The sequence below is a fragment of the Eubalaena glacialis genome, chromosome 5 (assembly GCF_028564815.1).
Source record: "Eubalaena glacialis isolate mEubGla1 chromosome 5, mEubGla1.1.hap2.+ XY, whole genome shotgun sequence".
Taxonomy (NCBI): domain Eukaryota; kingdom Metazoa; phylum Chordata; class Mammalia; order Artiodactyla; family Balaenidae; genus Eubalaena; species Eubalaena glacialis.
Genome location: NC_083720.1, coordinates 65,907,244 through 65,921,741, shown reverse-complemented (window position 1 = coordinate 65,921,741; position 14,498 = coordinate 65,907,244). Strand labels below are relative to the sequence as shown.

The following is a 14,498-nucleotide window of genomic DNA, read 5'->3' as shown; positions in this document are numbered from 1 at the left end:
TATGTTGGAGGACGACCAAGTTAGAATATCACACATTTAAGTTTTTAATATTTGAAAGTGAGAAAAGATCATTTAAATCATAAGAATGAATTGTGATTCTTAGAATTTAAATACTCAGAATGCAAACTCATTTTACTCTTGATCTCAGACAATATAATTGTTCCCAAATGAGGTCATGAACACATAACTTAGAATAGAGCCTCCCTATGCTGTACTTGTGACCTTCTCTATTTTGGCTGATGTTGGATTCATCTTTTCCTGAAACAAATACAGATAAGTTAGTGAAAGTAGTTCCCTGCGTGGAAGCCTGCCGAGCAGTGTGTGTGTTGATTTCTTTAGTACCTCCGTTAGACAATGTAATCTTTCTCATGTATTGGTGTGCCAATGTTCTGGACTACTTCTGAAGCCAAGACGTTAGTCTCTAGGGTTTTTGGGGGTACTTCTTTTGAACATTTCAATAGAATTAAGTGAGAGTCATCTGTCTGTAGGATATTTGCTTGTTAAGAAATTGGATGTGGTCACGGAGTAGCCATGAACATAATTTTTTGGCTGGTGTGCATTGAGTCTATTTCATAACTGATACATTTATCTCTCATTGGTGTATTTATTCAGCTAGTTAAGAAAAAGCACCTTACTTTGAACTTAAGGTTTATGCTGATCTTGCTTGATTTTCCTTGAAATATAGCCTTCACAAAATGCAGATGATTCCAGATTAAATGATGAAGCCATCGCCAAGCAATTGCAACTTGATGAAGATGCAGAGGTATTAGCATTTTCTTTAGATATCATTAGCACCTTGATGTTGTCACTTGCTATTTAGTCTACCCAGGCAGACAATTAAGATAGTTCTAGTTTCATTTTGGATTGAGCCTCATTGTAAGAGTTATGTGTAAAATAAGTTAAAATCTAATACTATATGAAAATCTAGGTTTATATAAAAGATAGATGATGAGAGCAGAGGATAACTAAAGATTTATTATTAGATTTCTTTGAATGGAAGCCTCCTTTAGATAGTTAAAATAATTTAACTTGGTCATATCTCTTCTCTTTCCACTCTGGGCAATCTCATCTACTCCTGTGGCTTTAAGTATTATGCATATGCTGGTGATCTCTAAATCTATCTTCAGTTCAGAGTGCCCTTTGTAGTGAACCTGTTATATTCATTCAGTAAGTATTTATCGAGCACTTACTGAGTGCGTGGCACACTTCTAGGTGTTAAGGATACCAAAATTAAAAAAAAAAAATGTCAGATCATTATAAATGCTACGAGGAAAAGTAAAGGGATAGATATGTTTGGTGTGATCAGTGGGGTTATGAGTGTTCTATTTGAAATACAGGGGTTAGGAAAACCCCTCTGAGGAAGTGACATTGGGGAACATAATTCATGATAATGGTGAGCCATGGGGCTTCCTTCTACCTGGAGGAAGATTTCCTCTAAACATAGAGAATAGCAGGTGTAAGCATCCTGAGGTAGAAATGTTTGAGTTTGATGAGTTTGGAAGAAATGGCCAGCAGCAAATCCTGTTATGTCATGACTGGTCTTTGGTACCTACCGGAAGGACTTGGGATGGTAAGGAGTTTGGATTTTAGTCTCTGTGAGATGAGAAGCCATTGGAGTATTGAATAGAGAAATGACATGACTTTTGATGGATCTTAAAAGAAAATTATTCTGGCTGCTGTGAAGCTAAAGAAACCACGGTGGGCAAGAGCAAAAGCAGATCATTTTGGAGACTGTTACGGTAGGGGAGGTGAGAGAAGATGTTGGCTTGTACCAGGATGGGGGTAATGGAAGAGGTAGTGAGAAGTGGTCATCATCTGTATATGCTTTGAAGGTGCAACCTTCAAGTTGTTGCAGATAGACTGGGCGTAAGGTATGAGGGAAAGAGAAGATTCAAAGATGACTCCATGTTTTTAGGCTTGAGCAACTGGGTGAATGGTGATATCATTTATTAAGACTGGAACACTGGTACAGGGATATCAAGAATTGTGTTTTGCACATAAGTTTGAGATGCCTAATAGACTTCCAAATGGAGATGCAGAGTGGGTAGTTGGGTAGAGGAATCTGGAGCTCAGGGGAGAGGTCTAAGCTGAAGATATTTATTTGGGATCATTAACATTTGAATGGTATTAAAACCAGTGTAACTAGATGAGATCATGGGGAGAGAATGTAAACAGAAAAGAAGTCTCAGGATTGAGCTCTGGGGCACTGTTAACAATGAGAGGTCAGGAAGAGAAGGATGATCCAGCAGAGGAGATTTAAAGAAAGTGACTAGTGAAGTAGGACAATCAGGAAAGTTTGGTATTTTATTTTAATTTATTTATTTATCTTTTTTAACATCTTTATTGGAGTATAATTGCTTTACAATGGTGTATTTGTTTCTGCTTTATAACAAAGTGAATCAGTTATACATATACATATGTTCCCATATCTCTTCCCTCTTGCATCTCCCTCCCTCCCACCCTCCCTATCCCACCCCTCTAGGCGGTCACAAAGCACTGAGCTGATCTCCCTGTGCTATGCGGCTGCTTCCCACTAGCTATCTATTTTACGTTTGGTAGTGTATATATGTCCATGCCACTCTCTCACTTTGTCACAGCTTACCCTTCCCCCTCCCCATATCCTCAAGTCCATTCTCCAGTAGGTCTGTGTCTTTATTCCCGTCTTACCACTAGGTTCTTCATGACTTTTTTTTTTTTTTTCCTTAGATTCCATATATATGTGTTAGCATACTGTATTTGTTTTTCTCTTTCTGACTTACTTCACTCTGTATGACAGACTCTAACTCCATCCCCCTCACTACAATTAACTCAATTTCGTTTCTTTTTATGGCTGAGTAATATTCCATTGTATATATGTGCCACATCTTCTTTATCCATTCATCCGATGATGGACACTTAGGTTGCTTCCATGTCCTGGCTATTGTAAATAGAGCTGCAATGAACATTTTGGTACATGACTCTTTTTGAATTATGGTTTTCTCAGGGTATATGTCCAGTAGTGGGATTGCTGGGTCGTATGGTAGTTCTATTTTTAGTTTTTTAAGGAACCTCCATACTGTTCTCCATAGTGGCTGTATCAATTTACATTCCCACCAACAGTGCAAGAGTGTTCCCTTTTCTCCACACCCTCTCCAGCATTTATTGTTTCTAGATTTTTTGATGATGGCCATTCTGACTGGTGTGAGATGATATCTCATTGTAGTTTTGATTTGCATTTCTCTAATGATTAATGATGTTGAGCATTCTTTCATGTGTTTGTTGGCAATCTGTATATCTTCTTTGGAGAAATGTCTATTTAGGTCTTCTGCCCATTTTTGGATTGGGTTGTTTGTTTTTTTGTTATTGAGCTGCATGAGCTGCTTGTAAATCTTGGAGATTAATCCTTTGTCAGTTGCTTCATTTGCAAATATTTTCTCCCATTCTGAGGGTTGTCTTCTGGTCTTGTTTATGGTTTCCTTTGCTGTGCAAAAGCTTTGAAGTTTCATTAGGTCCCATTTGTTTATTTTAGTTTTTATTTCCATTTCAGCTGGGTCAAAAAGGATCTTGCTGTGATTTATGTCATAGAGTGTTCTTCCTATGTTTTCCTCTAAGAGTTTGATAGTGTCTGGCCTTACATTTAGGTCTTTAATCCATTTTGAGTTTATTTTTGTGTATGGTGTTAGGGAGTGTTCTAATTTCATACTTTCACATGTACCTGTCCAGTTTTCCCAGCACCACTTATTGAAGAGGCTGTCTTTTCTCCACTGTATATGCTTGCCTCCTTTATCAAAGATAAGGTGACCATATGTGCATGGGTTTATCTCTGGGCTTTCTATCCTGTTCCATTGATCTATATTTCTGTTTTTGTGCCATTAGCATACTGTCTTGATTACTGTAGCTTTGTAGTATAGTCTGAAGTCAGGGAGCCTGATTCCTCCAGCTCCTTTTTTTGTTCTCAAGATTGCTTTGGCTATTCGGGGTCTTTTGTGTTTCCATACAAATTGTGAAATTTTTTGTTCTAGTTCTGTGAAAAATGCCGGTGGTAGTTTGATAGGGATTGCATTGAATCTGTAGATTGCTTTGGGTAGTAGAGTCATTTTCACAGTGTTGATTCTTCCAATCCAAGAACATAGTATATCTCTCCAGGAACACTCCCCAACTCATTCTATGAGGCCACCATCACCCTGGTACCAAAACCAGACAAAGATGTCACAAAGAAAGAAAACTACAGGCCAATATCACTGATGAACATAGGTGCAAAAATCCTCAACAAAATACTAGCAAACAGAATCCAACAGCACATTAAAAGGATCATACACCATGATCAAGTGGGGTTTATTCCAGGAATGCAAGGATTCTTCAATATACGCAAATCAATCAACGTGATACACCATATTAACAAATTGAAGGAGAAAAACCATATGATCATCTCAATAGATGCAGAGAAAGCTTTCGACAAAATTCAACACCCATTTATGACAAAAGTCCTGCAGAAAGTAGGCATAGAGGGAACTTTCCTCAACATAATAAAGGCCATATATGACAAACCCACAGCCAACATCGTCCTCAGTGGTGAAAAACTGAAAGCATTTCCACTAAGATCAGGAACAAGACAGGGTTGCCCACTCTCACCACTGTTATTCAACATAGTTTTGGAAGTTTTAGCCACAGCAGTCAGAGAAGAAAAAGAAATAAAAGGAATCCAAATCGGAAAAGAAGAAGTAAAGCTGTCACTGTTTGCAGATGACATGGTACTATACGTAGAGAATCCTAAAGATGCTACCAGAGAACTACTAGAGCTAATCAATGAATTTGGTAGAGTAACAGGATACAAAATTAATGCACAGAAATCTCTTGCATTCCTATACACTAATGATGAAAAATCTGAAAGTGAAATTAAGAAAACACTCGCATTTACCATTGCAACAAAAAGAATAAAATATCTAGGAATAAACCTACCTAAGGAGACAAAAGACCTGTATGCAGAAAATTATAAGACAGTGATGAAAGCTTCGTATTTTTTATGTAAGCCAAGTGAAGAAGGTATTTCAAGGGGGAGTGTTCGTCTCTGTCAGAGGCTCCAGACCTTGGTACCTGCTGTTTGAACCTCCTTCCTGTTTATTAGCTTAAGTGTCACTTTCTCATATTCCCTAAACTATGTTAGAAATCCCTTCTGTATGCCCTGTAGCTACTATTAACGTTTATTTGTGTCTTCTTAAATTGCTATTTCAGTGTCTTCCTGTATGTAGACTTTAAACTCTACCTCCCAGGGCTGTTTATGTCTCAACTGTTGTGACATCAGTGTTCATCTTAGTGCTTGGCAAAGAAGAGGCTCTTTTTTTTTTTTTTTAAACATCTTTATTGGAGTATAATTGCTTTACAATGGTGTGTTAGTTTCTGCTTTATAACAAAGTGAATCAGCTCTACATATACAAAGAAGAGGCTCCTGATAACAATTGTTGTGAGAGAACAGTATTCTAGTCTTCTGAAATATACTGACTGTTCACGTTTTATTAATTTGGCAGTTTATAATATGTGTTTTCAAAATCTTTTTCCATCTTATTGACGACACTGAATTTTATAAACTACATACAGATATCCACATGACTCAGGGTAGGACAGATGGCCTAGGTAAAATCATGAAGTGATTTTTTTAGGGACCTGATTTCTTATCTGTCTGAAATACTGGAGGCTTACCCTATCCTTTCCAAACCAGGTGTGGCACTTTGTATCACAATCCTCTGTTTTCCCATTTCTATCACATTCTTTCAGTATCCTGTTTGGGTAACTTATTAGTCTGATGAAGGACTTTCAGAGCGTTAATAACTGACTGATGGTGTCTTTCCTGATTATCCCTCTAAGAGCATCTATTTCCTTTTTCCCCCCTCACTTTCACCTTTTGGTTTATTCATTTAGTGAATGTGTGCCCAGAATCTAACATGCAAGTCAGTATGTTAAACACTATGTGCTGTGCTAAACATTGTATTAAAATATAAGACTTTTGGTCACATGATGCCGTAATTACCAGTAATGAATTTCTAATGGAAGTATTTAAATTTCTTCTGTCTTCTAAAACATCTAGAATCCTCTTTACTAGAAGTATACTACCTAGTGTGAAATTTTAGAAAAATGTTGTAAAGTTCAACCAGAAATCCTTGCAGGACCACTGGAAGTTTAGAGTTTGAAGGACCTTTATATGATGAAGATTTTCATATTGTTTTTAGAAATTAGATGTGTAGTTCAGTTATGGTGAAGAAATATTAGGCAATAGAGAGTATATTGATGTGCATCTGTCTGGCTTGCTTATAGATCTTTGTAGCTTGAGTTAGTTCATTTTATAGACAAGAGGAGGCTTGGTTACTGAGCTCTTATCAGGCTTATACCAGTTTCTAAACCTTTTCTTTTGGATTGGGTGGATTTTGAGGTCCTTTCCTTTGTTGGAATAATAGATTGTATTAGGCCATTTTATCAGGGAGCATAAAACCGTTTAGTTTATAATGAGAAATATATTCTACTTCCACACGTTCTCTCTGGAAGAGCTCCATTTTACTGAAAGTAAAAATATTTGGAAATAACAGCGAGGTGACTAGAATGTTTGAGTGTTACATTAGCATTTTAGGAAAACTTCTGATATAATGACTTAAATTTTCAAAGGTCAGGACAGATAAATTACTACTGTGTTGTACCCCTTAAACTAATATGCTATTATTAAGTCTACTATACTTCAATTTAAAAAAATATCAGAACAGATACATTTGAATTAGTAATTGAAAATAGAAGTTTGATGATATTAGTGATAGTTGCATTAGTATGTTTCTTACTGTGTGTGCAAAGAAGGTATATAATTTTCTTGGTTTATAGATTCAATTCTATGTGTGCCCCCCCCATCCCCCACAAGGCTGTTGTTTTTCTGTTAGGATAATGATTCTCTCCTGAACTCTTTTTAGAGTTTAAAATTAATAGCGATGAGAGATCTGTAAGTGTTGCATTGGGACCATTAAGAAAAAGCTAAAGACTTGGAACTTTATGCTCAATTTATCTATCATGCCTGCAAAACTAGAGATATATGTTCTGCAGTCTAATTTGGCTTAGCGAAACAAACTTGTGATACTCAGCTATTAAGTGAAAAAATGTCCTAGTTACTTTCTGGAAAATGTTTTTCCAGTTTCTTTTAAGTATCATGAACCACACATTTTAAAACTTTTCATTTACAAAAAGAAAAAAAGCAGCTCACTGTGTTGACGCTTTTTACAGCTAGAGAGACAACTGCATGAAGATGAAGAGTTTGCCAGAACATTAGCCATGTTGGATGAAGAACCCAAGACCAAAAAGGTGGTGTTTTACCAGGCTGTTTGCACTCTGAATATACAGTACAGATCAGTGTTCCCTTTCAGACCTGTGTAGTCTAGGCTCTGGAGATATAACCATGAATAACTCTTCTAGAGAGAAGCTAAATTATTTTCATTTATAAAAATGTTTTTGGAGAAGCTCATTGAGAAACTTCTTCTTCCTAAAGGAAGGTTGATAGAGCCAAAGCCAACCAAAACCCTTCTTCACAAAACAACAAGTTGTAACTTTTACTTACTCTCTGTCACAAAGGGGTTCTCATGTACTTGTTCAGAGAATAACACTTATAAAGATTCCGATGGAATCTAAAGTTTAATAACTTTAATATTAATTACTGTCTTTTTAAAAACATAATTTTGCTGTTTCTAGTTAGCTAACTTTAAGATCTGTATTAGGACAGTCTCAAATAATAATGAGTGTATTTTTGGGCATCTCTAAAAGCATCAAGATTTTTTTCTTTAAGCACTTGATCTCCAAAAAATTAGCCTTATTTCTGTTGAATCACTTTCTGTTAATATTGTCATTATCAATATCTGACTATTTTAAAAGATTTTACAGCAGGCAGGTGTAAGACAATAGGGTATGGTGGGGACTTTGTCATTTGAAAAGGCTTACTTCATCTAAAGGCATTTAAATTAGAATTATTTAAAAAAAATGCTGTGTCATGCACCCCAATTTGTGACCTCTTTGTAAAATGGAGAGTTTTGAAGGAGCAGTGAAGAGAATGGACATTTTTTTCTCTTGAGAAAATACTCTTTATTTTTCTTTTGATCTTTAGATTGTTTTTAATTTAGTCTTTTGGGTTTAGATTTTAGTTTTTAACTGAATAATGCTAACAATTTGAGAATGGAGATGAAACCGGCAGAAACAAGGCTTTCATTTTCAGACTCACAAGTGGGGAACAACTGGCATAATTTTTTATAGATGTATTTTTTATACCCTTTCATCTGTTTCCTCATCTGTAAAATTAAAAGTAATAAAACATGTTTCATTTGCCCCAGAAATTTTGTGTATAAATGAATGAAAATTTATTGTATTGTTCCTCTACTTTGGAAGATGACCCTTAATCTTTGGTTGATTTTAACAACATATTTTGTGGTAATAGTTTTCCTGTTATTTGTCACATTTGACACTTTTTACGTTTTCTTAGGCTCAAAAGGACCCAGGAGAGAGAGAGACGTTTTCATCTGTACAAGCCGGTTTATGTAAAGCAGAAAAACCTAAATATCCTCATAAAGGTAAAACTAGCAGAAAAAAGTAAGCTGGAACATTTATCTTTATCGAAGAAAATTCATGTAACCATTTTTAAACGTTCTGTTCAGTAATTGCCTGGTATTCTTAGATAGATATTTCATAGGAGTACTGGAGCGTGTTCTACTTAGATACCTAGAAAGCTGTTTGGATATTAGTTGGTGTAGGATGCCTGTCTGCTCTGATTGTGAGAAATGTATCATAGCTCTTGGCTTCATGTTTATTTCCAAGTGTAGTGCAACTGTGTGGACTTCAATACATGAAGACAAAGGACTAGATGTTTGAAGCTCATAGAGTTGGCTCATAGTTGTCCAGGTCACCTGAAGCTCTTCTGCTGGTTGTCTGTAGGTTTTAGTTTTTGTTTTTAGTGGTCCTGATATCTAACCATCTGTTAGTATAGATGGGCTTAGTCTTATAAGTATATCTGTTCATATAATTTTAGTCTTGAAATCCCAAGATTCTTTGAGACTTTATTACAAACAGAATTTTTTATGTGACATATTTTAATTAGCAACTTTTCTCTGTGTGAGTTTCAGATCATTGACGTTTATCTGTGGAATAAAGTCCATGTTCTCAGATGTAGTTTACCATATTATTTCAATTAGTGAGTAATTTATATTTAAAAAGGCAGATCCCTTAATTTGAACTGGTTATACAAAGAAGTAATATACAGATGTTTAATTTTTAAAAATAAATGTTCTGTATAAACTGAAGAACTAAAATCTTAATGTGCATGTTATGAAGTCACCATATGACGTTGTGTCCTACTAAGACTATTCAGTTGAAAAATGAAAAAATAATCTTGATATTGGGTATCATTTTCCAAAAACAACAATCGTAATCTTTTCTTTCTTCCTAATAAAAACAGAACAATTTTCAGATAACAGAAAGAACTGCAGTCCTAAGAAGCAAACTACATGTGAAAGTTCAAAAGAATCTCAGCAACATTCCAGGTCATCCACTCATAAAATAGGAGAAACTTCTTCTCCAAAAACCAGTTCCAAGCTGACACTTTTGAAAAAAAAAGAAGAAAGTTCTAATAAAGAAACAGAGCCTATGGCCTCAAAAAGAAAAGAAAATGCCATTGAGTTAAAAGAGACAAGAACTCCTAAGAAAATCAAAAGTTCTCCAGCTAAAAAAGAGGTATTAATTTTCTAAAAGCATATCATTTGGGGGCTGTGTGTTGATCTTGGTTTGATTGTTTTCAAGTTTTATTTCTAACTTTATAAGTCATTATAGTACTTTTTTTTTTTTAAATAAATAAATTTATTTATTTATTTATTTTTGGCTGCGTTGGGTCTTTGTTGCTGCGCGCAGGCTTTCTCTAGTTGCGGCAAGCAGGGGCTACTCTTCGTTGCGGTGTGCGGGCTTCTCATTGTGGTGGCTTCTCTTGTTGCGGAGCACGGGCTCTAGGCGCACAGGCTTCAGTAGTTGTGGCATGCGGGCTCAGTAGTTGTGGCTCGCGGGCTCTAGAGTGTAGGCTCAGTAGCTGTGGCGCATGGGCTTAGTTGCTCCGCGGCATGTGGGATCTTCCCGGACCAGGGCTTGAACCCATTTCCCCTGCATTGGCAGGCGGATTCTTAACTGCTGTGCCACCAGGGAAGTCCCCCTTTTCGTTTTTTTTGCTTGGGGCTAGCAACTTGGCTTATACACCCAGTCTACCCTGAGGTATGTGCCTTTAGAGAGAGTCAAAAGGTTTGAGAAGGGCTGATGGCAGGGCTGTTTATAAGCCAGGCACGTGTAAATTGGGGAGTACCTCTGCAGCTAAAATTGTTAATATCAGGACCAAACACTGAAGTGACTTAATGTTTATTTATTGCTATGTATTTTTAATTTTACATTAAATTTGCATGACTTTATTCAATTTCCTCTCCCTCTCCCCGAAGTCTATAAGTCCTGAAGATTCTGAAAAGAGACGCACTAATTATCAAGCTTATCGAAGCTACTTAAATCGAGAAGGTCCCAAAGCTCTGGGCTCCAAAGAGATACCGAAGGTAAGAGTACTGAGAGGATATGTCATGGCCTCTGGTCTGTGGGTCCATGTATGTATTTACTATGTTTACAGTACCAGAGCATTAATAATTAAAAATGAACAGAAAAGCCTTAGTCACCATCTTTACGAATTAGGAGATAGGCTGTGGCAGTCACAAGATTCATGCTCTTTGCCTTCATGGTGCTTATGGTCTAACTCAAGAAAGAGACATTAAGTAAATTATTATTTAATTATAATTGTGATATGTGCCATAAGGGAAAAATCCGAGATTCTTTTAGGGGGTGTGACAGAGGAACCTGGCCCTAAGAGGAGTTGTAAGTGGGGAAAAGTATGACCAGATTTACATTTCAAGGAGAGCACTCTGGCTGCTGAATATAGAGTGCAGTGGAGGGGGAGGAATAAATATAGGGAGATCAATTAGGAGAGATAGTGAGAAATAATAGTGACTTGTCTAGGCTAGTAGCAGTGAAAGGGCTGAGAAGTGAAGTAGCTTCGATGGAAAAGGCAAAATCTGTAGGACTTGGCTCTCTTTGGCACGTGTCTTTTGTATTATCAAGTTAACTTTCCAATCAAGAGATTATGTGCTGTTGCCTTTAAGTTGCTCGCAGGTTGTTAGATTTACTATCATAGGGTAAACAGCCAGAGAGAAGGGCAGGAGCTCAAACTTGTTTAGTTTTTTCAGAATTGAAACTTTCATTTTTTAACAATAGCAAGATATTCTGTAGGTGCATTGCATCTGGTTGTTAAAGTTTTACAAGTTAACTAGTAGTTTAAATATTTAAAAAAATGAGAATGGTATGAATGGATAATTTTAATACACTTTCCTAACCACATTGGACGTATATTTTTTATTGCTGGTTTTATAAGTTTATTAAATGTTAACCTACATAAGAATTTCTCAGGATTTAATTTGTTCCTGCTTATTTGCTGTAAATTTCCTGTAAATTTTTTCATGCTGAGATTATTTATGATGTCGAATGAGAAAAATCAACTTCCTGCAGCTTTGATGCCAAATATTTCTTTGGAAAGCTGTCATGTAATTTCCTCTCTGCTTGAACACTTTGGTTTTTAGGGAGCTGAAAATTGCTTGGAAGGCCTTACATTTGTAATCACAGGAGTGCTGGAGTCCATTGAACGAGATGAGGCCAAGTCTCTAATTGAGCGTTATGGGGGAAAAGTAACAGGAAATGTCAGCAAGAAAACAAACTACCTTGTCATGGGTCGTGATAGTGGTCAGTCCAAGAGTGATAAGGTGGGTACTGCTGTGCTCTCAGCACAGTGAAGTAGCCTGCTTGCCTTGGCAGGCTCTTCATGTGACCATATGTAGTAATGTCCTTTACACAGAGTGAGATGAAGGAAAAAAATGGAAAAGTAATTTCCTCACTACATTATTTCTTCTCCACAGAAATGTTGTTTGGCTTTGACCCTGGGATTTTGGTTTTCCAGTTGAAGGCACAGTTCCTATTTACTTGGCTTTCTTAGTGTAGTATTCTAGTCAAAATCTTTTTTTGAAGATAGAAGCAAATGCAGTTTTCCTCTTTTTCTAGTCCTAAGTATTCCTATATATGCTGCTGTGGACTCCATCTTAAGTTTTTTAACTGGAAGATCTTTTTATTGGAAGGTCTGTTGCATTTAATTCCAAGTAATAGAATACCTGACTAACTGTGGTTTTGACAAATAGCTGCTTATTTCCTTACCTTATGAGAATTCCAGAGGCAGGCAGTTGCGGGGGATAGTTCAGCACCTCGGTGATGTAGCTAGACTTAGTGCCATCCTCCACTTCTGTCTTCATGCACGTTGCCTTGTGTTGCAAGGTAGCTGCCACTCTCAAGTTCACATGTAAGGCAGGAAATAGGGAGCAGTGACAAGATGTTATACTAGCTGTGACTGACCTTATAAGAGTTTTCCTGGAAACACCTCTTACAGAATTCCACTTAAGTCTCATTGGCCGGAGCTGTCACATGGCCATTCACAGCTACACGAGAGGTTGGGGAGGATGAGGACTTTTCTGATTCTCAGACCAATCATAAGTCATCACTTGGAGATGGACACATTGGAGTTCTGTTAGCAGGGATAAGGTGGAGGAGAATGTCTGCCAGCCGATATGGCTTTGACCCTAGTGGCTTTGACCTTTGTAGGGCAGAGGGAAAGGTAAAGCAATCCACAGAAGTGGCAGTGTGATACCTCAGGTGCCAACCCACCACTCTTAGAGGAGGTATCTGTTATTTTCTTTATTTTTAATGATACTTTTTCATGAACATCGTTTTAGAAAATATTCCAGTGTTATCTAATTTACAAATGTGGTTTTTCACCTTCTGACAAGCCTGAGAATCATATTTTTTTTTCTACAGAAAGTAATGGTTTCAATGATTTGCATTTTTAATTAATAGGCAGCAGCCTTGGGAACAAAAATTATTGATGAGGATGGCCTATTGAATCTGATTCGAACTATGCCAGGCAAGAAGTCCAAGTATGAAATAGCAGCTGAAGCTGAGGTTTGTATACAATGAACTTGACTTATTTAAGTTGGTGTATAGCAACTTCCCTGTTTCACAGAGACATTTCTTGGGTGGATGAAGGTCTGTGGGCTAAAAAATTAATTTTTCCTTCTACCGCAAATGAACTTACCTTATTTCCTTTTGAGTGGTGGACTCTGCTGTAGGCTGTTGTCTTTGATGTATTTCCTTACCTTTCTCAAAGGAGTATGAGGAGGGAGAGGGGACCTTGTATTGCACTTACCATATCTACTTAAAACGTCCATATTTTCCATATTCTTGCGATAACATTGTGCAAAGGTTCTTGCTTAAGAGTTCTTTGAAGGATATACTGTAGGTATCAGCATGATAATATTTTCATTTAGAACTATATTAGGACTTTTCCAGTTGTGACAGAAACCAAGCCGATATTAGCTTTAGCAAAAAGGGAAAAATTTTGACTCACATAACTAAACTCTGGGCAGTCGGATGTAGGAACTACTGCATGTACAGACTGCAGTGCTTTTAGGACCCTTTCAGTTTCTGTCTCTTTACTTCTCCTAGTGTTAGCTTTATTCATTTCCACTATATACAGGTCTTTTCCATGTGTAGGACACAGGGGTGCCAGCAGCCCAAGTTTAATGTCCCCAGCTCTGTCACCCAAGTGGTGAGGTGGTCTTCCGATTTATTCCAGTTAGAAAAATCTTGGGGAATGATTTGGATTAGCCTGTCATCAGTGTCCCCTAATGTTGACAGCTTACATAGCCGTAATACAGTTATCAAAACCAGGAGGTTAACATTCATGCCATGCTGTTAACTTCGCAATTCCCCCCCGTTATCCTTAGGATCCCACACTGCACTGAATTGTGTCTTCTTAGTCTCCTCCAATCTATGATAGTTCCTCAAGTCTTTCCTTGTCTTTTTATGACCTTGATTTGATGAGTACTATTCAGTTGTTTTGTAGAATGTCTCTCAGTTTGGGTTGTTGATGTTTTCTCATGGTTAGATTGAGGTTATGCATTTTTGGCAAAGAAGACCACATAAATGATACTCTGTCCTCCTCAGTGCGTCGTATCAGCTGTGCATGATGTCGATATGTCTTATTACTGGTGATGTTAACCTCTATTACTTGGTTAAGATGATTTCTGCCTGGTTTTCCCACCAGTGAAGTGACAGTTTTTCCCCTTTGTAATTGATAAATATCTTGGGGAGATACTTTAATACCTTGTTTTTCCTCAAACATTCACCCACTAATTTTAGCACCCACTCACTGGTAAAGAGGCACTTTTTTTTTTTATTGAGACATTATTCACACATCATAAAATTCACCCTTTTAAAATGTATGTTAGTGGTTTTTAGTATATTCACAAGACTGTGCAGCTGTCACCACTGTCTATTCCAGAACATTTTCATCACTCCCCACAGAAACGCTGCACCCATTAGCAGTCACTCTT

General features: G+C 37.0%; 1 protein-coding gene across 2 annotated transcripts in view; it reads left to right on the top strand.

Annotated features, from left to right (window-relative positions):
- RFC1 (replication factor C subunit 1) overlaps positions 1-14,498 on the top strand; it is a 79,669-nt gene that overhangs the window by 43,440 nt on the left and 21,731 nt on the right. For both annotated transcript variants that reach the window (XM_061192180.1, XM_061192181.1), the window contains exons 6-12: positions 686-763; positions 7,234-7,311; positions 8,477-8,564; positions 9,446-9,720; positions 10,464-10,571; positions 11,643-11,822; positions 12,961-13,065. In XM_061192180.1, the coding sequence (XP_061048163.1) occupies positions 686-763; positions 7,234-7,311; positions 8,477-8,564; positions 9,446-9,720; positions 10,464-10,571; positions 11,643-11,822; positions 12,961-13,065 (912 nt within the window). The remainder of the gene's footprint in view (positions 1-685; positions 764-7,233; positions 7,312-8,476; positions 8,565-9,445; positions 9,721-10,463; positions 10,572-11,642; positions 11,823-12,960; positions 13,066-14,498) is intronic.